The sequence below is a fragment of the Paramormyrops kingsleyae genome, chromosome 18 (genome assembly GCF_048594095.1).
Source record: "Paramormyrops kingsleyae isolate MSU_618 chromosome 18, PKINGS_0.4, whole genome shotgun sequence".
In the NCBI taxonomy this organism is placed as follows: Eukaryota; Metazoa; Chordata; class Actinopteri; order Osteoglossiformes; family Mormyridae; genus Paramormyrops; species Paramormyrops kingsleyae.
Window position 1 is genome coordinate 11,963,055 of NC_132814.1, and position 23,590 is coordinate 11,986,644.

Consider the following 23,590-nt stretch of genomic DNA (forward strand, 5'->3'; position numbering starts at 1 on the left):
GGTATAAATCTGTGCATTACAGTATCTCAGCTGGGCTTCCTTCTTTATTGCCTTTTTACCCCCAGAACCTCACTTTTCAGGAGTGGGGGGCAGCATTATTAGCTTTTCTTATTAAGAATTAATAAGGGATTTGAGCCCTTGTTTTGAGCAGCAATCTCTCTCTCTGTCTTTCTTTTTTTTTTTTACTTCTCATTCTCTCCTTTTCTCTTCTTTTTTTTAATCTCGTTTTATGTCCTTTTATGTTGGGTCTGTTCCTCTCTTTCCCTATTTCTCTTTTTTTCTGTTTGTTCCTCTTCTCCCTTTTCTTCCATCACCTGTTCTCCTGTTCCTGTCTTTTTTCTCCAGTCTTCTTCCATCTCTGCGTCTGTCCCCTCTCCGTTTTCCCTCTGTCCCTGTCCTTCTACCCCCCCCCCCCCCCCATCCATCCTTCCTGATTATAATCTCTGGATATTGTCTCTTTCCTGTTCACTGCAGTAAGGTGCACAGAGACAGATGGTGCTTTCCCACTGCCACCAAAAACCGAACCATACCGCACCTGTACCGCGAACTGACAGTGTTCCATTGTAAAGTATGCAAGCCGTACCTATGCTGACATGGTCCTGCTTACACGCAGGGCAGAGAGTGTGCGTAAATCGAGCTGGTTGCATCACCGCCATCTGTTTGGTCAAAATTCATGGCAATACCGGTGTTCTGTGCATGGATTATCTGAAGGAAAAAGGGCATATTCTAAAAATGATTCATTATTAGTGGTATTGCACATTGTAATGCATTCCCGATAACTCAGAGCATGAACATTTCCAACCACCTACTTAAAAATTTACTAAACAGCTGAACGGAATGGATTCATAAAGCAAATTTATGCAAGCGAATTTTAATTCTACTAGCGTTTGATGCATGAGATGGCGATTCTCACAGACGTGCTAATGGAAATTAGCACATAGTAAATCATGACGTACACAATGTGAACAGTAATCAAGCGTCTTATTGGTTTTCCGTCACTGTCGCTCTTCAAATCCGGCCACGCCTTTACCCAGCCGACTCTTCTGCAGTGGAAAACTGAAGGGAGCTGGAATCGTACTGTAACCGTGCGGTAACTACTCTCCCTTCGCGGTACGGTTCGGGAACAGCTTGGTTCCTTTACGCCAGTGGAAAAGTGCCAGGAGACTCCTGAGCAAAGGGAAATATTGACTGAAAAAATGAAGCCGCTGGTCTGGAGGGGTTATGGCGGAGTCCTGGGGAATAGCTGGACTGCAAACACTGCATATATGACGGGAGAGAGAGGCAGGGGGATAACAAAGGCAGTGTGAGGACAGAGTAAGGGCAAACTACTCCTGCAGGCCCTGGGGGGTTTGGGTGGGTCTAAGAAGAGGGGGGGGCTCTCACATTGGCAGAACAGAGGGCATGATAAAAGCCCACCCCCCCTTTTTCGGTCGCCCTCTCTGACAGTCATGTGAGCTGCCTCTGTCAGATCCCACCTTCTATCAGAGGCTGCCGCCCCCCCTGCTGGCCTATCTGGCATGCCCCCTCCCCAGCAACGCCCTGTTTGTCAGTAGCTTCTACACATAGCAGGAGAGCTTTAATCTCCATCTTCAGAAGAGCGAACAAAGACGGAGAAGGACGTTCCCTGTCCCGTTTGGCTGTCCCGATTCCCTCGATCTTGGATCTGCATGCACGTCCGGATGAGTCCGGTTGGGAAGTATTTGAGATGTACAATGATTCAAAAGAGGCCCAGTTGTAGCATCATCGCCATGGCCGGGAGTCTGGACATTGGTGTACGGCCATCACCAGCATCGCCCGTTTTGGCCTGGACAGGTGCATCATGGGAAACGTGTCTGGATTGCATCCGCTGTGCTTCTAAAGCCCGGGGGCTTAGAGTTGATGGATCCTTATCTGACAAGATGAAGCTTCCTTGCCTGTTTCGTGGTTGTACACGATGAGCGTACCCAGGGGGGCTGGGAGAATCAGGTGGGCTCTTTGAAGTGATGGCCAATCTGTGGCAGCTGATTGGATGGTGTGTAGGAATAGAGAAGTTGTTAAAGGGCACTGATTACAGGTGCCATGTTGTGGGGGGTTTGAGGGGGTGTGACCGGGATGGTAGGTGTGCGATGCTGGACTGTAGTAGCTCAGCGATACCTCATGGGGAGGAAGGTCTTACAGGCAGTGTTGTATACAGAGGCGTTGGCGATGGTGTTACTGCGGTGTTACTATGGAGCTGGACTTTGCAGATGGTTTGATTGTTGAATGGTGGTAATCACACCTACTGCTGGGTGTCCTATAAAGGTGGGGGGGTGTTATTAAATTTCCTATTGCAAGGAGCAATAATGGATAACCTGGATCCTGGAACAGAGACTCAGTCGACTACCACCCCCACCCCCCACCACCCCCCCGGCATGAGCAAACCTGGCTAGCTTTTCTGAAGAACCCCCCCCAGATTTATGAGTGCTGGCTGGGCCTCTGCAGGGGTCATGGTAGTGGGCTTCCCCAGCGACCTTTGGCCCCTCCGCTTCTACGTGGAAGCAGAGTAGCAGTGGAGTATATGGCCAAGCTCTGGGAAAGCGGTCAGCTCTGCATTACCGCACAGCCCCACCCGGGGGCGCCCTTGCCATGGCATGACTTTGACCATGTGACCTGTCCCACACAGATCCACCGTGACTGACAGCACCTGAGCTCTGTTTTTGATCAAGGGTAATAAATACAGTAGGTCATTGTAATTTGTTCCTCAGGGTGGGTGTGGCCTGCCAGTAGCAGACTCCCCGTGAGAAGCTGGGGGGGGTCAGAGAGGCACATCTGGGCCAGATTACCCATATGATATTTCCTCATTACTGGCATTTGGTTTCAGCGTCTGGCCCGTCACCAGCCATGCCCTGAGCTCAGCTTCGGTGTTATTTACCACTGGGTCTCCATGGCAACTGCTCCGAGCTCTGGCAGCCTTTTTGTGTCTTTGTCCAGTTACTCTTCCTGTCGGTGGGCATCCCTCCCACCTCTCATCCCCCATCCCCCCTCTCTCCTTATCTCCCTCCCTCTTCTTCTCTGCCCCAGACAGGAAACCAGGGCAGAGAAAAAGCTCTTCTCCTCTTTCGAAAGGGACGTTCTGCCATAAAATGGCATTAACAGCTTCTTAACATGATCTTTTATTTATCATGACACTTCTCTTCCCGGTCCCCGCTGAAGGTCACACGGGCACGGGCCGGAGCCCCCGTGAGGCCCTGGGGCCCAGTGCCAGCGGGAGACACTGAGACCTCATTTTCGCCAGTGGCCATCGGCTGGGGTTCTCTGCGGTGCACCAGCCTGGCTGTAATCTGACATTTCACCATCTGTTTGCAATTTCCCCGCGAAGGCAGCAAAGTAAAGAAAAGAATTGTGCTATGCTGGCCGGGGCAGAGGTCTCCTCTCGGTGGAGCGGGGCGCGTGCTCCCACCTGTACACACAGTGCCGGAACATGCTCTCCAAACGTGGGAAAGGCACGGGCCCAGAAGAGCTTGGAGAGCTACGCCGTTATGCTCGGTGGAGCGTCTGTGTCTCCTTTTAGAGGATGGAGGCAGCAGGCAGAATGAAAAGCAGCCCAGGAAGCAGAACTGGGTGCAGTGCTACAGAGAATCCTGAATTCTCCCAAGGCTCTGTAATGTCTGAGGTTTTGGAATGATGCTGAGGTTCTAGAAATCCATTGAGGTTCTACAATGCTGCAGAGGTTCTGAAGCACAGAAGGTCTAGAACTCTGGGTAATACTTTGCATTATAATTTATTTAAGTATTGTAAACACAGCTATAACTATTTATAAAAAGGCATAACACATTATAACCATGTATATTATGGATTATAACTGCCTTATAAAGCTCTCATATATAATAATATAAAGACTATAAATACCTTCATAATGCAGTAAAAAGCTTCCTTAATGCTTATACTGACCATTATAATGCATTATGAAAGAATCTGTAGTTCATTATAAATGAAAGCTTCATAAAGCAATCATAATGAATAATAAATATGGCTGTAATGTGTTGTGCCTTTTTATAAATAGTTATAATAGTTATACCGTGTTCATAATACTTTATGAATGCTTTATAATGCATTATGAAGGTGTCTTTAATGCATTATGATAACTGCTTTACGCGAAGTGTTACCGAACTCTGCTGATATTATGTAATACTATTGAGGTTCTGTGTTGTTACCGAGGTTGTTGAGTGGAATCCGATTTCTCTCTGGGTGGTATCTCTGAGCAGACTGCCGTGTGCATTACAGTCTGTAGTGATGCATACCTCTGCTGTCACATGACATGTTCATGTTATCTCAGTGATTTATCAGCTATTAACCTGCTGTTAACACATGTAAATACATGCAGTGTAGCCCATAATACTCTATTCAAAATGTCGTTCTTGTCTATCCAGAATGACCTGCCATCCCATAACTTCCCCAGCTCTGGTTGCACACACGGTCCAGCCCTTCTTAAATACACTGTCATGTGCAGGGTGGGGCTACACTGCGATTCCACGCCTGGTGACAATGGGCTGCGTGTGAAGTCAGCAAAGGTGCGGCTGTCGCGTATGCGGCCCCGGCCCTGACGTGAACACAGCCGTGATGGAGTGATAGAGGATGGAATGGGAGAAGTGGGAAAACATGACAGAACCAGATAAACGGGAAAAAGGGGACCCGAGAAGCAGTGGGGGAGCAGACAGAGGCTTCCCAAAATACACGCGGACCGTCCAAAACAGCCACCCACGGCTCAGCTGCACGGGAACGTCTTGGCGACAGCTTCCTGTCATCTCGGTTGTCGCAGTGACCAGCTGTCTCGCCATTAATTCAGTAAATAGCGTTAAGCTGGTCATAATAATAAATGTTAAAGCAAGTGGTGTTTTCACTGAGAGCAGGCTTGGCAGCTGATGCCAGCGCGGGCACATCGAATTACAACTGAGGATTTTTCCTTAAGGAGAGACCTAGGCAGCCTGGGTTAATTTACTTGGCCTTTTGGCTTCCTGTCAAAGACTGGCTGAGGTGCACGTATCCAGCGTAGCGCAGCGCCAACGATTTGGTCGAAGGCTAAAGTCCTCTGCTTTGCATTCATTCAGACCTGCAGGTTTGCTCACCCTGCCCCTATGGGTGAATCTGTGTGTGTGTGCGTGTCTCACAGTCTTTAGAGTGTGTTGACACTGCCAATAGATGCTTTATCTACACTTCATCGTGATAGCTTTATTGCACTTACGAAACGTTTTCTTTTTGCCATCTTTCTGGAATGTTTGAGAGGCAAACAGCGTGGGAAACATTAACCAGCTCTATGGAGGAAACTCTTTATTTTCACTGCTTACCCAAGAAGTCGGATAGTTTTCCGAATGCTAAATCCACACATTTTGCAAGCCTGTGCTCTGTTGTCAGAGGATGGGGTAATGACGGGGCGGGATGTTCCGTTAGGGAGATTAATAACCTCTGCTGCGATCTCTGAGATTAAAAGGGATTGGGGTTTGGCAGTCTGACTACCTTGAAATGGTACCACTTGGTCTTGATTCTGGTTTTTGTTCTGGTATTATTTGTTTGCCATTGATTCTCATGCCGTTTCTGGTTCTGGTTCTGGTTCTGATCCTGATACCGATTATGATCATTAAAGTTAAACTTTAAAATTTTGAAGATGCTTCTGGTCCTGATTCTGCTGCTCATTCTAGTTCTGATTCTGGCTGTGATCCTGAAACTTATCCTGGTAGTTGCTCTGACCATTTTAGTTTTCTAATAATAAGAAGAATAATTGATACTTTATTGATCCCCAAGGAAAGATTCTCTTAACTCCCCCCAACTAGCTCTCTGTAGGTAGGAGCAAGCTGGCCACAAAGTACAGCCCTCCATAGCAGCATCCGGGAGCTGGGGGATAAGGGCCTTGCTCAAGGAACAGATGTGCCAAAGCCAGGCTCAAACCAGCGACTTTCCAATCACAGCCACAGAGGCTTAGCCCCCTGAGCCCCATGCTGCCCCTAAGCAGGTCCTGCTTATGATGGTGCCCTCATCTTGGTTCTGACCCCTTGTAAGACCTGTGGTGTTGGTTCTAATGTTTAGATGTGAATAAGTGAGCTCCCAACTCCAATGGATCAGGGTTAATTTCCCTCTCTCTCTCTCTCGCTCTCCCCGTCCCGCAGTTCTGCGTGACGACTTTCGGCAGAACCCCTCGGACGTGATGGTGGCGGCGGGCGAGCCAGCCGTCCTGGAGTGCCAGCCCCCCCGCGGGCACCCTGAGCCCACCATCTCCTGGAAGAAGGATGGCAGCAACATCGACGACAGGGATGAACGGATCACTGTAAGGGACACCTTGTTTTTTTTTTTTCTTTTGGGGGGGGGGTATCGGCAATAAAATAAAAACCAGTAAGAAAGGAAGATGCTGGAGATGTACATACACATGGAGCAGATACAGTGTGAGGGCCAGAACAAATCTGACAGGCAGGCCCAAGATTTTCAAGGGGGGTGGGATGTTTTTGGCTGGGCACCAGTGTTTGGAAAGTTGTCAAATTTCGGGAGGGGGGCGGGGGTGGAGACACTGGTTGTGGTGGCGCTGACTATGACCAAATGTATAATGGGGGAATGTTTCTTTGGGGGGGGGGGAAGTTGGAACATTAAGGGAGGAAGATGCTGTGATATTGCAGTTCGGGCATCAGGACACCCTGACAGACGGTGGGTTCGGTTGACCATCGAACAAGGCAGCTAACCCAACTGACACAGAGTTAGTTCAGAGAGTCTGTGAGCGCAGAGGGAATGACAGCAGCTGTCGGAGGGGAAGCTTCAGCAGGAAACACAGAAATAGCTGAAGTGAGACCAATCACCTGTACACCTGGACCCTAACCGGGCCCTGCTCGTACAAAACGCAGATTTACGGACGGCCAGAAGCGGGGCTGCCAGTTAGCCTTTATTAATTAACGTCACGGCCTACGAGGAGCTGTCGAGGCCGTCAGCCCTGTCCGACGCTTTAACGAGGCGTCCTCCTCACTTTCATGACCTTATTAGTGCCGCGTTCTCGTATGTCCAAGGACAAAAACATGTCCCAGGCTGCCATCTTCAGTCAAACTGCCCATGTTCTGCCTCCTGCAGCATGAAACACAGCAGTCTGACGGAGGGGAAGGTCTGTGTGGACTCTGTGTACTGGTTTTGAAGGAATGTGGGTAGGTGTCGCCATAAGCGACTCTAGGCTTTTCTCCCAGGGGGTGCAAGGTGAGAGAGCCCAACCGTGCATTTGTCATAATAAAAAAGACTGGAAAAAAGGTGTATGTATATATATTACAATAAAGTATTATTGCACATTGATATGAATCACACAAGCCGTATTTTCAAATATAACTTTACAATATAATTTAACTTTATTCAAATATTCACCCCTGCACCACTGGTAAAATCGCCTGTAGGTGTTACCCTAAACAGTCACTATGGATGGTGGGCAGTGCTTGACAGATGGGGGGGTGGTGCTCCGTGTCATTGTCCCGGGGACAGGTCCAGGCTGTCAGTCCTCAGGACGTCTGTGCCCTTCGGGGCGATTGAGATCCGTTGCTTGGCAGCCATTCAGAGTAATTAAAAGGAGAGAGCACATCCAATCTGTGTGAGGTGTAATTAAATCATAAAATCACCTGACACTGGGTTCACCGCTCCAGGGAGAAGCTGAAGAGAATCCACTCACTGTAGCTCAGGGGATCCCAAACCCGAAAAGCAAATGCTTACAGCCATCAGAGCAAATCCTGCATATATGTACTCGGCCGGCAGGACCCAGGATGGTCTGTAGGTGCCCGTGGATTCGCCTGATCTCAACACACATCATCTGAGCTTCTAAACCAGCCTTCATCCCCTGGCCTTTACACTAGCTCCAAAACAAACAGTAATGCGAGGACACTTCAAAAGCTTTCATCTCCACGGGGCAGTGTGTGTGTGTGTGTGTGTGTGTGTGTGTGTGGTGGTGGGGGGGGGCTGGGGGGCGGTTTAGAAATGGGGCTCCCTTTGAAAGACCGCTGCTCGTGCACAGCTCTGCTCTGTTATGAATTCTGCAGTCGGAGCACCTCCAAATCTGTAATGCAGCCCGGTGTCACCGTGGAGTTTTTTCTTCCCAGAATGCTTAGGGCCCCTGTTCCCAGGGGCTTGCCTGACTGGCCGGGGGGAGGGGTTGTAAAGCTGCCAGGCGTTTGATTGGCCGTGGCCGCGGTCCCCGGCACAGACTGCGCCCTGCGGTGAGGGGCCACTGATCTCACCTCCAGAGACACACTTCACTGCCTCATACGCACCTTTATCCCCCTCGGAGAGATCCTTCCCAGGCTCACTCCCTCTCTTTCTCATTCTTTTTTTCTCCCTGTATCTCTCTCCCTCTCTTTTTCGGTTTGTGTCTCACTCTTTCTTGTCCTCTCTGTATTGCTCATTCTCTCCCTCCCTCTCTCCCTTCGACAGTCTTCCAATCACCCGAATCACCTTAATCTATTTCAAGTCTTTAAGAATCTCCATTGCACGTAAAAAATGTGTTTATATTCACATAAAAGCCTCGTGATGATTCATTGTCACCCTCAGCATTCACACATTTTCACAGTGACAGTGCATCCTCATCATCATCCTCATCTTCATCGTGTTCCTGTGAATCACCCTTGTGAGGACTGGCCCCTCCCTCACCCACTCCTGCCCATGTCTCGTATGCCTTTTGGCCTGGGGGGTTGTGGGTGTTGCTTGTTCTTCCCCATGAACTGTCCTGCTGGGGTCTTCTCACTCACCAGGACGTTCCTCCCATGTAGCCTGTTCCACAGTGCCCCCGGTGTTGCCTGGGGGTATCGCCTAAGGGCCACCACTTCTGGCTCAGGGGCACGGAGGCTATCAGAGCGGAAGATGCTAAGGAGTCCTGCAGAACACCTATGAGTGCAGGATGGGTTTCAGAGCCTGCAGCTAACTGGGGGAAACTCAGATGTTTGTCTTCTGGTGCTTCTCTATTTTATTGTCCTTTACTGCATTTGTTGAGGCTTTTTTTTCTGAAATGAATGGCAGGTGATGGCTGTATATAAAACCTCCCTTTAGCTGATACCCAACAGACCCCTGTGACACAATTTAACTGTGATGCTCTGTGATCGACATTCAGGGGTGGGACCACAGGGGCACTGGTCCCAGCTGAAAGCTGATTGGCCCCCAGATGTCTCCTCCCTTGTCACTCACCAATTCCAGACATATTATTGGCTAATGAGGTTACTATAAGGTTGGCCCCTCTGTATGAATTATGGCCCCTCTTATGCCGCGCACCTTAAAACCCCCTAGAATCGCCCCGCTAACGTGTACGTCGGCACGTCCTCCCAGGCATTCCACAGCCCATCTCATGTTCTCGCTCATTCTTTGCTTCCAGATTCGAGGTGGCAAGCTGATGATCACCAACGCCAGGAAGAGTGACGCGGGGAAGTATGTCTGCGTGGGCACCAACATGGTGGGGGAGAGGGAGAGCGACGTGGCCGAACTCACCGTGCTGGGTATGTCATGCCAGCGGCCATCTTGCCGACACTGTGTCTCTCTGTCTGTCTTTCTGGCTTCATCTATTTGTCTTTGTATGTCTGTCTTCCTGCCCAGTTTATATAAACACACCCATGTCTGCTTACCGTCTGTTTATATGGAACTCTGTTGTATCTCTTAGATATGCTGTTAGACCTTTAATGCCTATTTTCAGTTTCAGTTCATGAAAAAAATACTTCAATGGCATGGAATTCAAATGCCAGTAACCTCTTATCCCAGATCATCTGCGAGATATCTAGTTGGGTAGAGACAAGCAAAGGCTTATTTGAAATGGTTCACTCGTTCACTCACTCATTATTCCCTACAATAGGAACCCTGTGTAGTTCACTATATAGGGAATTAGCCAGTGAAACAACAAAGGTTTCAGACACAACATTCCAAGATGCATTATGTTGGTATCCTAGCAACCTTTGACAGCTGAAATTTGTGAATAGCAAAATTCACAGGCAACATAAATGAAATAAAGGAGATAAAGTGAATATGGATGCGTAGGCCTGTCATTTATTTTAAAATGCTAAAATATTTGGTAACACTTTACAAGGGAGCACAAATAATGTAGTAGTTACACTCTAATTTAATGTATTAATTAACCAGAAACTACCGTAAGTGTTAGTTACATACTGATTCCGTGTTTGTTCATCATTAATCAGTCCTAATGGTTCACGTAGGCTGGCCCCCTGTCCTGGGTTGTTCCTGCCTCGTGCCCGTAGCTTCCGGGATAGGCTCCGGACCCCCCGCGACCCAGAAGGATAAGCGGTTTGGAAAATGGATGGATGGACGGATGGTTCATGTATTTCATGCAGTTACTATATTGTTCGTGATTTGTACTTGAGTAGTAACTGAGTAACTAAGTTACTTGTGCCCCCTCAATTAAAGTGTTACCATGTACATTTTTATTAATATAAAATTATTATTTGAAATTGAATTGTCAGCTGCAGTCTTTGCCAAGGTTGCTAGTGTTTTAGTTTTTTTATATGTACTTTTGTATGTATTTTTGTATACAAAATTGCACTATGGTGTATTACACGTGGTCAGCTGACGACAGATGTCATCTTTGCATGGCATTATTTTATATAGGAAGCCTGCTAGTGTCGGGTTTGCCATTCAGACTTCACACAGCTGTTGGAAATAGCAGATGCACTATATTGTGCACTATTTAGGGGGCAGGGATTGATTTTGGCCAAACTTTGTCATCCCATTGACATCCCATCAGGCCTGACTTCCTGTCATCTGATCCACTGGGCTAGACGCCAAAGCTCAAAAATTTCTAATGCACAATGAAAACATTTATGGCTAATAGAATAACATCAGTGATGGAAGAAGCGGGTCAGCAAGGCACCCCCCTTTACCCCTGGGGCCTTGCCGACGGACTTTCACAGCATGTGAAGTTTTCCAAAGGGTTTGTTTGGCTGCGGTTTTGGTTTAATTACGGAGCAAGGCTGGACTGCTGCAGGATGTGGAATTTCTCAGTCCCCGGGAATTGTTGGAAAAACAAGATGTGAGTGGGGTGGCGGAGCAGGATAAGACTGGGGGGGGGGTCTCAGAAGAGGGAATGGGGGGAGGAGGATACTCAGATCTGTATCTCCTGACTCAGCAAAGATTATTTTTGAAGGGTTTTCTTTGAATTAAGCTTGGAGCTCTTGGCCACAGGCCAGATATTCCTCCCTACCCTAGAAGACATCATCTGTGGATTTAGGGGCAGTGATGCAAGGCGTGGGGGGCCACCTTGAGTCAAAGTGTCTTTAGTGGGGGGGGTGCAGTTTTTCAGGTGAAGGTGTGTTTGGGTGCGTGTGGGGGTGTTTTAGGCAGTTTGAGTGCATATTGGGGGTGTGTTTTACGCCCAGTGTGCCCAAGCCCTGTACGTTGCACTGACACTGCCCGTATGCCCCCCCATCCCAGAGCGGCCCAGCTTCTCCCGCCGGCCCAGCAGCCGCGTGGTTCTGGCCGAGGACAACGTGGAGTTCCGCTGCGAGGCACGCGGTGACCCTGTCCCCACGGTGCGCTGGCGTAAGGAGGACGGGGACCTGCCTCGGGGGAGGTAAGGGCCACGGTGACAGGGAGCTGGAATCTCCGTGATCGTAGCTGCTGATTGGTCACTAACCCGCACGCGCATGTGTATTTGTGTATGCGGCTGTAGGTTCGAGATTCTGGAGGACCACACCCTCAAGCTGCGCAGCGTGGCGCCGCCGGATGTGGGCTCTTACTCCTGTGTCGCGGAGAACATGGTGGGGAAGGCAGAGGCCACAGCCACTCTCACGGTGCACGGTGAGAACCCCACAGCCGACCTCTGACCTCAACGAAGCCCCGCCTCATACAGCCGACCTCTGACCTCAACGAAGCCCCGCCTCATATAGCCGGACTCTGCTAGCTTGTCTACAATTTTTTAAGATGGGGGAATCATTTATAGAGAAGGGCCAACCTTATCACTAGTCAATGATATGTTTTGAATCTGCGAGTGAGTGGACCAATCAGCTCTTAGCTGGGACCCCTTTATGCACCCCTGTTGTACAGAGCTGCAATAAAGATGGGGCATCTTTCTGTACCTGCACACACCTGGAGCTCCCTCACACTCACGCTGTTTGACCCACCATGTAGACCCTCCCTCCATATGTTACAGTTCCAACAAAGAGGACAGCTGCTTTTTCATGGTTAACCCGCCCCTGGGGTGGGGGGGGGGGGGGGGTTGGCTGACAGCTGGCATCTTAGCCACTAAGCAGATACAGGCGTATTCCCGGGTGTGTGTTCCCGCACCAAGCATGAGGTCAGCCTGCAGGAGTAACAAGTGAGCCCATGTGTGGGCAGGGAAGAGGAAGTGGATGCCAGTGTGGAGAGCGGGATTTGGCCCTTTGTGATAAAGTGGTACTGGGGTCACTTTGTAGACAGTAGTCACCCTTCCCGTTAGCAGAGCAGCCCCGTAAGAAAGATCCATAGAGGGAAACAGCCTAATTAAAGACAAACCAGCTTTAGTCCCAGGATGGGAAATGACATGGTCCTAATTACAGACTCTAATTCCAGAACTTGGGGGGTGGGGGAGGGGGTTGTGCTGGTAATTTTGGGTCCGTACCCAGACAAGGAAAGACTAGGGGAGGTGAGTCGTCCACATACTCTTCTCTCTCTCTCACACACATACACGCTCTCTCTCTTTCTCTCCGTCTTCGATTCTCATTTTTTCCTTTTATTTTCCATGTTGGCTTTCCTATGCCAGCTTGTCGACAGCGGGCAGAGTGGCGGAGGGGGAGGGGTGTTGAACAGAAGCAGGTTAGATTACCCCCCAGAGGAAATCAGACGTGACAAAACGCCGTTATCTGATGTGGATGATACTTGTACAGTAGCTTGAGCCTGCTGGAGTGCCAGAGTTATGGAGCAGGAAGTGGAAGTGTGGGGGACGTCTGTCAGCCGGGGAGGGCAAATAGACACAGACACACACATACAGACACACACATACATACAGACACACATACAGACACACACATACAGACACACACAGACACAGACACACGCATACAGACACACACAGACACAGACACACGCATACATACAGACACACACACATACAGACACACACATACAGACACACACACAGAGACACGCATATACAGACACAGACACACGCATACAAACACACACACAGACACACACAGACACACACATACACACCTGCTTTTATAACATGCTGCAACTCAGAATGTTTTTACACTCAGCTGGTTTGCTGCTGATGTAATAGAAACTTAGGGCTTGCCATTTGCTTGGGATTTCTCTAAGGACAGGAGGCCGTCTGCACTTCTGGGTCTGCTGGTCCCCCTACCATGATACCAAGCCCCCCCTCCCCATTGGTGCACCCACGCCGAGGCACAGGCGGCCGTTCTGTTAGCCGTCAGTGCTAGCAGGCCCGGCACTAGTCTGGCACAGTGTGGACTGGCCCTGGAAAGGAACATCGGGGGAAAGAGAAGGCAGAACAGACGTTTACTGCTTTGTGTTTGGGGGGGGGGGGGGTTTGGCCAGGGTAACTGAGGCATGGAGGAGACAGGAGGGTGTGGGGGAGGGGGGTGGTTGCGTTCTTTCAGTGGCCGGGGTGTCGAGTTTCCAGGAAGGACCCAGACTTTTTCGTTATGAATGGGGGGGTGTATGGCTCAGCTGATGGTGGGTGCCGGGGGAGTGTCACTGAAAGCACTGTAAAGCGATTCTCAAAGACCCCTGACTGTGCGGAGGTTGCTGCGGCTATGGCCCCAGGTGGTCTGAAGCTGGATGGAGCCCTGCGATTTAATGAGCCTTTCTCCTGGGGTCAGAGGTCAGCTTGGCTCCTAGGTTAACGGCCTTAATCCAGACAGGATCACTGAAACATATTTACATAATCAGGAAGTTAGCTATGTGTGTCTGGGACTTTATTACCCATCTAAGGTGAACTTGATGTACCGTGACGGGTTCAGGCCTTGGATTACAATCAAAAGACTATCAGCAGATGGATGCAAGCGTTTCTGGGGGGGCACAAAGTCTGGGAAATGGGATACTCAAAGTCGTTTGCTAGGATAAGGGTACAGGCCACAGGTCACACCAAGGTCGTGGAAGAGAAGATGATCTTGCTAGAACTGTTGGCAATACCAGACTGAGGTCACTACGGGACAGAATGAAGGAGTTTAAGCTGTTTGGGCTCATTGGCAAGTTGGAGTTGAGCCCAGAGCACTAAACTGTAGCCATAACAATAGTTCCTTTCCATTGGCAACAAGCTTTGTATAGAAGCAGCCCTATTGGTGTACCCCACCTGATCCCGCCTCCTTTCCCACTTCCTTCAGTTTGCCTTTGACCCCGCCTCTGGTGCCACCTTATCTGACTCTGCCTCCACTCCCACCTCCTTGGCTTCACCTCCACTCCCACCTCTCTGACTCCGCCTCCAATCCCACCTCCCTGACTCCGCCACCACTCCCACCTCCTTGGCTCCACCTCCACTCCCACCTCCATGGCTCCACCTCCACTCCCACCTCCTTGGCTCCACCTCCACTCCCACCTCTCTGACTCCGCCTCCACTCCCACCTCCTTTTCTCCACCTCCACTCCCACCTCCCTGACTCCGCCTCCACTCCCACCTCCCTGACTCCGCCACCACTCCCACCTCCTTGGCTCCACCTCCACTCCCACCTCCATGGCTCCACCTCCACTCCCACCTCCTTGGCTCCACCTCCACTCCCACCTCTCTGACTCCGCCTCCACTCCCACCTCCTTTTCTCCACCTCCACTCCCAGCTCTCTGACTCCGCCACCACTCCCACCTCCTTGGCTCCACCTCCACTCCCACCTCTCTGACTCCGCCTTCACTCCCACCTCCTTGGCTCCACCTCCACTCCCACCTCTTTGACTCTGCCTCCACTCCCACCTCTCTGACACCGCCTCCACTCCCACCTCCCTGACTCCGCCTCCACTCCCACCTCCTTGGCTCCACCTCCACTCCCACCTCCCTGACTATGCCTCCACTCCCACCTCCTTGGCTCCACCTCCACTCCCACCTCCCTGGCTCCGCCTCCACTCCCACCTCTCTGACTCCGCCTCCACACCCACATCCTTGGCTCCGCCTCCACTCCCACCTCCCTGGCTCCACCTCCACTCCCACCTCCTTGGCTCCACCTCCACTCCCACCTCCCTGGCTCCGCCTCCACTCCCACCTCCCTCCTCATTTTTTTTTGCATCATTAACGCATCATTCTTTGTCTTTTTTATTTCTAGTCAATTCGGGTAAGTCAGCCATCAGCCAGCTGGCCATCCGCTGCACTGACAGCTGCAAGAAGTAGGCTTCATACATCTCCACCCCCCATCACTCCTCTCCATGCACCAATCAGCATTCATGTTTCAGTTTTCAGCGGCAACAAAGGCAGTGGTAAAAAAAAAAATGAATGTTTGAAAGAGAAAGGTAATGAATGTTTTTATCATATTTCTCTGTTGATCTTCCTGGTTTACATCCATAAGCAGTCATGCCCCCGCTGTTATGGGTGTTTTCCTTCTCATGCAGAAAATCGTCATACCACCAGAATAAGGAAAGTTGATGTTGGCACTTTTGTCAAAATGGTGCCGATTTCACAAGCGGGTGGTCTTGTTGATATTGACTTGACTTTGGACAGGCTAGCTAACCAGCTATTTAACTACCACACTTACCAGTAGGCCACATCATGCTGTTTTGACCTCGTGTTGGCCTTTCTGACTTTGGCTAACCTACAGCTGCTCTTCCCCCCAGTGCCCCCCGTTTTCGGGGTGAGACCACGGAACCAAGTGGTGCAGGTGGGCCGGAGGGTGACCTTCCAGTGTGAGGCCTTGGGAAACCCCCAGCCTGCCATCTTCTGGCAGAGAGAGGGCAGCCAGGTGAGAGAGAGGGGGGCATGGATGTCATTACATGCCAGCCTGTCTAGTCTTGTTTTTGACACATTTCTGATTATAATTTTTGCCATATAAATTGGAACTATTTAAATCCTACTTTACCCACAATTGCTTGCTCACCCCAGTCTCTCTTTCCATTCGTTTTCTTCAAGAACCTGCTGTTCACCTACCAGCCCCCGCAGCCCTCTAGCCGCGTCTCCGTGTCGCAGACGGGCGACCTGACCATCACGGACGTGCAGCACGCGGACAGCGGCTTCTACAGCTGCCAGGCCCTCAACGTGGCCGGCAGTGTGATCACCAAGGCCCTGCTGGAGGTCACCGACGGTGAGGAAGCCGGTCTCCACCGCGCATGACTGGCTGATGATGTCAGGGGGGCCCCGCCAGCAGGGGGCGTTGTGGTTAATAACTCACAACCCGAGGATTGCCGGTCCCTGGAGGGGTCGGGCGGTTACTCCTTTGAGCTGTGACGCCTGCATGTATAAATAGGTGGAAAATTGTCTTTTTTTATTGCATTAACATGCTGTTTAAGCGGCTAAAGGGGAATGTGTTTCTTTTGCACACTATACACCAACTAATCCTTTGTGAAATCACTGGAGTACGAAGCGGCAGTAATTGTAAGTTCCTGATCCCCACCAAGCCCCCCCCCCCCCCACCCCCACCATATTGCCTCCTGGTTTCAGTATCAGCTCAGCTCAACAGGGCTGCGGCCTTCTCTATGAGGTTTGTCCGTATGAGGGGGGGCTTTGTACTCTGGGGGGGGGGGGTGCGTCGGGAAACTGCAGAGGTGAGGAGGCCACCAATAACAGTTATTAAAACTGGGGTCCGTCCGCCGAATTCACCTCCTGGGCCTGTGAGGTAATTATAGCGCAGGAGCCCCTCAAGCGTGAGCAGCCTGAGCACAAAAGGAGCAGGAATTGCAAACATGTCCTCACTTTAAAGCGGGAGCCTCTCTGGGGCGCAGGGGGCGGAGCTGCTCGGGTGAAGCTGGGCTCTAATGGAGCCGTAATGGATGCCCCGGCCCTCTGATGTGTCTCTAATTATGCCCGATGTAAATAAGGCGTAAAGGCCTGCGCTGGTGCTCAGCTTCCGGTCCGGAAGGTTCCGCTGCCCATGTGACTTTATTTCCCTCTGTAGCACACACAAGCCCCCCCCCCCCGCCCCGCCCCGCCACCCCGCCCAGCCTGCAGGCATGTTCATGGTGTTTTTGTTATGATGAATATTTGATTTCATCCTGAGTTCCTCAGCTCAGGAAGATGAAACCTGTAAGGGTGGGGGTGTGAGTGGGGGTGAGGGGGGGGCTGATCCTCCCACTGAATGATTGGGAAATTGCTTCCAGTTGTGACCAGTCTGATTCTGCATTTTTCCGTTAGCAGTGTAGACAGACACTTTGCCAGATTACCAGTATGGACGCTCACTCTTCCTCTCCTCCCTTTACCGATGCTCTCATTTCTCCCTCCTCTGTCATTCATTCTGTCTCTTCACCGTGTTGATATCACTGTCTTCTTCACCTCCTTCTGTCCTCATAGGAGCAGAGTATCACCCCAGGTGGATGCACACCTCCCCCTCACTCCTTCCCTGACCTCCTCCCTGACTACTCGCCTTCTATTCCCCGCTTTTCTTCTCTGTAAAATAAAAAAATAAAAAATGGTAGATGACTAACGAGTGCCTCGCTCTCCCACGCCCAGCAGTGTCCGACCGGCTGCCCCCGGTGATCCGGCAGGGCCCGGTGAACCAGACGGTGCCGGTGGACGGCATGGCGCTGCTGTCCTGCGAGGCGTCCGGCTCCCCTGTGCCCAGCATCCTGTGGAAGAAGGATGGGACACTGGTCTCCGCTTCCGACTCGCGGCTCAAGCAGCTGGACACGGGGGCGCTGCAGATCCGCTATGCCAAGGTACTGCAGCGTCGACCATTGTGGCTGTGCCTGTAATCGGAAGGTTGCTGGTTCAAATCCCTTGCCAGGGTCACAAGAGTGGTTTCACTATTGGGCCCTTCAGCAAGGCCCTTAACCCTTCATTACTCCAGGAACTGTCTAACCCAACTTTCTGAATTACACATCACTTTGGATAAAAGCGTTTGCTAAATTATTTGTGATTATTACAGCTGGGGGACACAGGAACATACACCTGCATTGCGTCCAACCCCAGTGGGGAAGCAATTTGGAAGGCATTCCTGGAGGTACAAGGTGAGTCCGATGTCACTATACTCACTATGTATACTCACTATACTGTATATACTCACTGTGTAAACTCTTATAGTCACTGTGTATGCTCACTATATATACTCACTGTGTATACTCACTGTGTATACTGATATACTCACTATGTATACTAACACATGAACACTCGTGCACATGCGTGCACACTCAGAAACGCATGGCTGCACACACTCCCTGCCACTGTCATAGTGCGGCATGTGAGTGACAGTATAAGCATAATGTTTGTGTTCACAGGCATCGTTAGGGTTGTTTTAACGGGACTTCAGCTCCCCCAGATAAATAGACACATTGGTTTGTTCTTATTCACTTTCATTAAAATCAGAGCCCCCTAGTAAAGTAAAGGCTTGGGCCCTCTTCCCATAAATCTCCAGTGACACTCCTGTTTTTGTTTTTGAGACATGCTAGTAAGTTCCTCTCTCCTCCCCCCCTTCCTCCTCCTCGGCCTCAGAGTTTGGGGTCGCGGTGCACCCCGCCCGGCCCACAGACCCAAATCTGATCCCCAGCTCCCCGTCCAAACCCGAGGTGACTGATGTCAGCCGCACCTCTGTCACCCTGGCCTGGAAGCCCAACCCTAACACTGGGGCCACGCCCACCTCCTACATCATCGAGGCCTTCAGGTGAGCGAACAGCAAGTCTCTCGCGATTCACAGCCTATTTCATCGTCGTTAGTTGTTTTTGTCCCTCCTTACCATCCATGCTGCCCCACTCTGATCACATGACACCTCATGTGACTTCCACCCCTTTCAACATCCAGTCATGCCTCTGGAAGCAGCTGGTTGACCATGGCGGAGCATGTGAAGACGGAAAGCTTCGTCCTGCGGGGTCTGAGGCCTGGAGCCATCTACCTCTTTCTGGTGCGGGCGGCCAACGCCTATGGACTGAGCGACCCCAGCCCCGTCAGCGAGGCCGTCAGGACCCAGGGTGGGCATCCGAGACACCTTGCATACACAAGGGTCTTTAGTGCAGTTACAAGGGGTGAATCTCAATATGTGTACTTCATTGTACTTGTGTTCTTGTGTACCCATGTTACGTCATCTTCCATTGCCAAAGACCAGTTCTAACACTAAGAACACACGTACAGATAACAATAAAAATCCCTGAATGTTGTTCTTGCTCCGCCCCAAATATCAAGGATACATCAGATGCATCCTCGCCGAATGCATGTACCAATACCATGATTCATTGCGCCCCAAGTTCATTTTTGGAGGGCAAGTTAGCAAGACGGGTCTTGTCAAGACCACAAGTATGATCTTTGCGTTCCTGGTATTGAGATTCGCCCCTGCTGTGTATGGCCTCAGCAAGTGAGCAGATGATTGACAGTGATGCTGACGAATGATCTTGTTGCACAGAAATCCCGCCCACTGCCGAGGGTGTAGACCACCGGCAGATCCAGAAGGCCCTGAGTGACGTGGTGGTGCACTTACACAATCCCACCGTCCTCTCCTCCTCCTCCGTCAGGGTGCAGTGGACAGTGAGTACTGTATAGTCCTGATATTACGAATCCACTGGCAATGAAAGTCCGTGCCCTGATTAAACTGGGAACCTCATCCTAAACTGTCCCTGCTTATCTGCTTCTCCTTTTCCTCCCTCTCCATCTTCCTCTTTCTCTCATTTTCTTTACTTCCTTCCCTTATTCTTTTTGCATCCACCCAATAGCTATAACAGTGCCAGTTCTTCAGTCATGATGTCACTGACTCTTATCATTTTTTACCCCTGCCACCAGGTGGAGCAGCAGTCTCATTACGTCCAGGGCTATAAGGTGATGTACCGGCCCTTTACAGATGCGGGGCAGACTCGGGGACAGTGGGGCGTATTGGAGGTTCGCTCCCCAGCCGAGGATGCCGCTGTGGTGCCCCAGCTCCGGAAGGGGGCCACCTATGAGTTGAAGGTGCGGCCCTTCTTCGACGAGTTCCAGGGCCCTGACAGCGAGGTCAAGGTGGCCCACACGTTGGAAGAAGGTGAGCCGGGGCAAGGTCATACTAATGGTGCGTGATTGGTTGAAGCGTTCAATAGCTGCTGTCTATTAAAGGAAACAGTGGGTTCTGATTACCTGTTGCATTGTGACTATACAGCATAAGTAAGGGAAAATACAATAAAAGCCCTACAACAAACGAAGAGATTATAAGGCTGCTTTGGTACAAATGTAGGGGAGCGCACACTGTTGTAGGAAGGTGTACTTGGCCTAAAAGCATGACCAGAAAACCAGAAAACAGCTCACAGCTCGCCAGTTCCCTTGTGGGTGCGGTTGGTTCCATGTGTAGTTCTGGGAATGTGCAGGGAAGTGGTTTGGGAGTGACCCAGGGCTCTGCAGCATGAGCGCTCACGTTGTGCATGTGTGTGTGTGTGTGTGTGTGTGTGTGTGATAGAGAGACACAAAGCAACAGGAGGGGATGGGGAGTTGGGCAGACACGAGAGCTCACTGACCCTGTAAAAGCCACCGCTTACATGCTCGATTTTAACGCATTAAATTTAATCTCCCTGAGCCATTAACGGCACAGAGCAGCCGGGCCGATTTCCTGTTGTGTAAAACAGGCATTTACTGCAAATTAAAAATACTGCCAGGCCGTTCTGTTGGTTATGGCATTGCAGGGCCGCGGGAGACGGTAGCATGACGCCTGTTCATTTGTCGCCCCATGTGAGCAGAGCTGCCTAAAGCGTCAGTCAGGCAGTATTTAATATTACACATCTTCACTAACAATTTGTCCCTGAGTGCTTTAAAATAGATTTTCCTGGGGGAATTGAAAACGGGGAGGAAAAATCACACTCCACTGGAAATGATTTCCTGACCCCCTGTTAGACGAGGAGTAATATCCTTCTAGGGGTGTACAAACGGCGCGTCGGGGAGACAGCGGCGAAGCCGGCATGAGAGGATCTTCATTTCAGCGTTTGCGGTCACGGTTGGGTGATGCGGTTTCTGCAGGCAGGGCATTGATGGGTGTGGGGGGGGGGGGTCATATTTTCCCCAAGGGCCCTGTGGTGAAGAAGAGTATTTGTGGTGAACAGTATGAAAAGGGTGTTAAAATAAACAATGTGTACTGACACAAGCCCCCCCCCCCCACCCCCACCCCACCTTCCCCAGCCCCCAGTGCAGCCCCCCGCGATGTCACTGTAAAAAAGAGCGACGACAATGGGACCGCCATTCTGGTTGCCTGGCAACCGCCTCCCGAAGAAGAGCAGAACGGAGTAGTCCAGGAGTACAAGGTAAGAACAATGAAAGTGAGAGACTAGGCCCCCATTTGTGGGACCACGGGGGGGGGGGGGATACAGAGATGGGGCTCATTTGCACAGAATCTTGCCCAAAATGTGCCTAAGGCTGTTCTTACCTTGGAAGGAAATCCCGGGACCTCACTACCTTCAGGGTCATGGTTTGTGTTTTCTGGTGAACATGGGATGTTGCAGCCGTATTTACCAAGTGCCCCCAGCGCGACCCGGCGTATGAATGAGTTACATAAAGTTATTAAAAGCTGAAGACGCTTGCTGTGCAATGACACAGGCAGAGGGGAGGGGAGTGAACAGTCTATGTGTTGTTATATATCGCCCTCTGCTGGTTGGGCCTTGTTATTACAGTGAAGATGTGCAAAGCTTTTTTGGGCCATATTCCATGTAATGTCAGAGGAAGGACAGAACTCGGTAGTTCAGGGTTCAAGGAGCTGGACTCTATTAGAGAGTGTCAGATTCCAATTCCTAGAAGGGGCTGTCTTACAGTGAACATCTCTGACTGGATGCTGTATCTGTCCATCTCTGATTTGTTGCTGTAACTGTCCATCTCTGATTGGTTGTTGTATCTGTCTATCTCTGACTGGTTGCAGTATGTGTCACCCTGAGTGAGAGCTCAGGGTCTCTGGGGATAGTTCTGTCTGTGTGGCCTTTCACTTTAAATCATTCTTGCTCTCACACCACTTGCCCACACATCTCTCACGATCCTGCAGATCTGGTGCTTGGGTAATGAGAGCCGATACCACATAAATCGCACCGTGGACGGGTCCACCTTTTCGGTGGTCATTCCCAGCCTGGCCCCCGGAGTGCGCTACAGTGTGGAGGTGGCTGCAAGCACCGGAGCTGGTCCGGGTGTGAAGAGTGACATCACCTTCTTCCAGCTGGGTGAGTAAGGTGATGGGGACAGGGGTGTGACCCACACACACTGATATACACACTGACAGTGTCTCTCAGCAACACAATCAGCCACACACTGATATACACACTGACAGTGTCTCACAGCAACATAATCAGCCACACACACTGATATACACACTGACAGTGTCTCACAGCAACACAATCAGCCACAAACACTGATATACACACTGACAGTGTCTCACAGCAACACAATCAGCCACACACTGATATACACACTGACAGTGTCTCACAGCAACACAATCAGCCACACACACTGATATACACACTGACAGTGTCTCACAGCAACACAATCAGCCACACACTGATATACACACTGACAGTGTCTCACAGCAACACAATCAGCCACACACTGATATACACACTGACAGTGTCTCACAGCAACACAATCAGCCACACACTGATATACACACTGACAGTGTCTCACAGCAACACAATCAGCCACACACACTGATATACACACTGACAGTGTCTCACAGCAACACAATCAGCCACACACTGATATACACACTGACAGTGTCTCACAGCAACACAATCAGCCACACACTGATATACACACTGACAGTGTCTCACAGCAACACAATCAGCCACACACTGATATACACACTGACAGTGTCTCACAGCAACACAATCAACCACACACTGATATACACACTGACAGTGTCTCACAGCAACACAATCAGCCACACACACTGATATACACACTGACAGTGTCTCACAGCAACACAATCAGCCACACACTGATATACACACTGACAGTGTCTCACAGCAACACAATCAGCCACACACTGATATACACACTGACAGTGTCTCACAGCAACACAATCAGCCACACACTGATATACACACTGACAGTGTCTCACAGCAACACAATCAACCACACACTGATATACACACTGACAGTGTCTCACAGCAACACAATCAGCCACACACACTGATATACACACTGACAGTGTCTCACAGCAACACAATCAGCCACACACTGATATACACACTGACAGTGTCTCACAGCAACACAATCAGCCACACACTGATATACACACTGACAGTGTCTCACAGCAACACAATCAGCCACACACTGATATACACACTGACAGTGTCTCACAGCAACACAATCAGCCACACACTGATATACACACTGACAGTGTCTCACAGCAACACAATCAGCCACACACTGATATACACACTGACAGTGTCTCACAGCAACACAATCAGCCACACACTGATATAAACACTGACAGTGTCTCACAGCAACACAATCAGCCACACATACTGATATACACACTGACAGTGTCTCACAGCAACACACACAGTCACACACTGATATACACACTGACAGTGTCTCACAGCAACACAATCAGCCCCACACACTGATATACACACTGACAGTGTCTCACA

General features: G+C 50.4%; 1 protein-coding gene across 14 annotated transcripts in view; it reads left to right on the forward strand.

Annotated features, from left to right (window-relative positions):
- Positions 1 to 23,590, forward strand: part of robo1 (roundabout, axon guidance receptor, homolog 1 (Drosophila)) — a 143,136-nt gene that overhangs the window by 103,159 nt on the left and 16,387 nt on the right. For 11 of the 14 annotated variants that reach the window (XM_023827734.2, XM_023827733.2, XM_072701859.1 and 8 more), the window contains 15 exons: positions 6,120 to 6,277; positions 9,329 to 9,449; positions 11,389 to 11,527; positions 11,627 to 11,754; positions 15,202 to 15,210; positions 15,707 to 15,831; positions 15,999 to 16,170; positions 17,532 to 17,737; positions 17,947 to 18,028; positions 18,510 to 18,678; positions 18,816 to 18,982; positions 19,411 to 19,532; positions 19,785 to 20,019; positions 21,141 to 21,262; positions 21,991 to 22,162. In XM_023827734.2, the coding sequence (XP_023683502.2) occupies positions 6,120 to 6,277; positions 9,329 to 9,449; positions 11,389 to 11,527; positions 11,627 to 11,754; positions 15,202 to 15,210; positions 15,707 to 15,831; positions 15,999 to 16,170; positions 17,532 to 17,737; positions 17,947 to 18,028; positions 18,510 to 18,678; positions 18,816 to 18,982; positions 19,411 to 19,532; positions 19,785 to 20,019; positions 21,141 to 21,262; positions 21,991 to 22,162 (2,127 nt within the window). Of the gene's footprint in view, positions 1 to 6,119; positions 6,278 to 9,328; positions 9,450 to 11,388; positions 11,528 to 11,626; positions 11,755 to 15,201; positions 15,386 to 15,706; positions 15,832 to 15,998; positions 16,171 to 17,531; positions 17,738 to 17,946; positions 18,029 to 18,509; positions 18,679 to 18,815; positions 18,983 to 19,410; positions 19,533 to 19,784; positions 20,020 to 21,140; positions 21,263 to 21,990; positions 22,163 to 23,590 lie in introns of those variants that run through there. The other 3 variants (XM_072701865.1, XM_072701863.1, XM_072701864.1) reach the window with 3 other exon arrangements.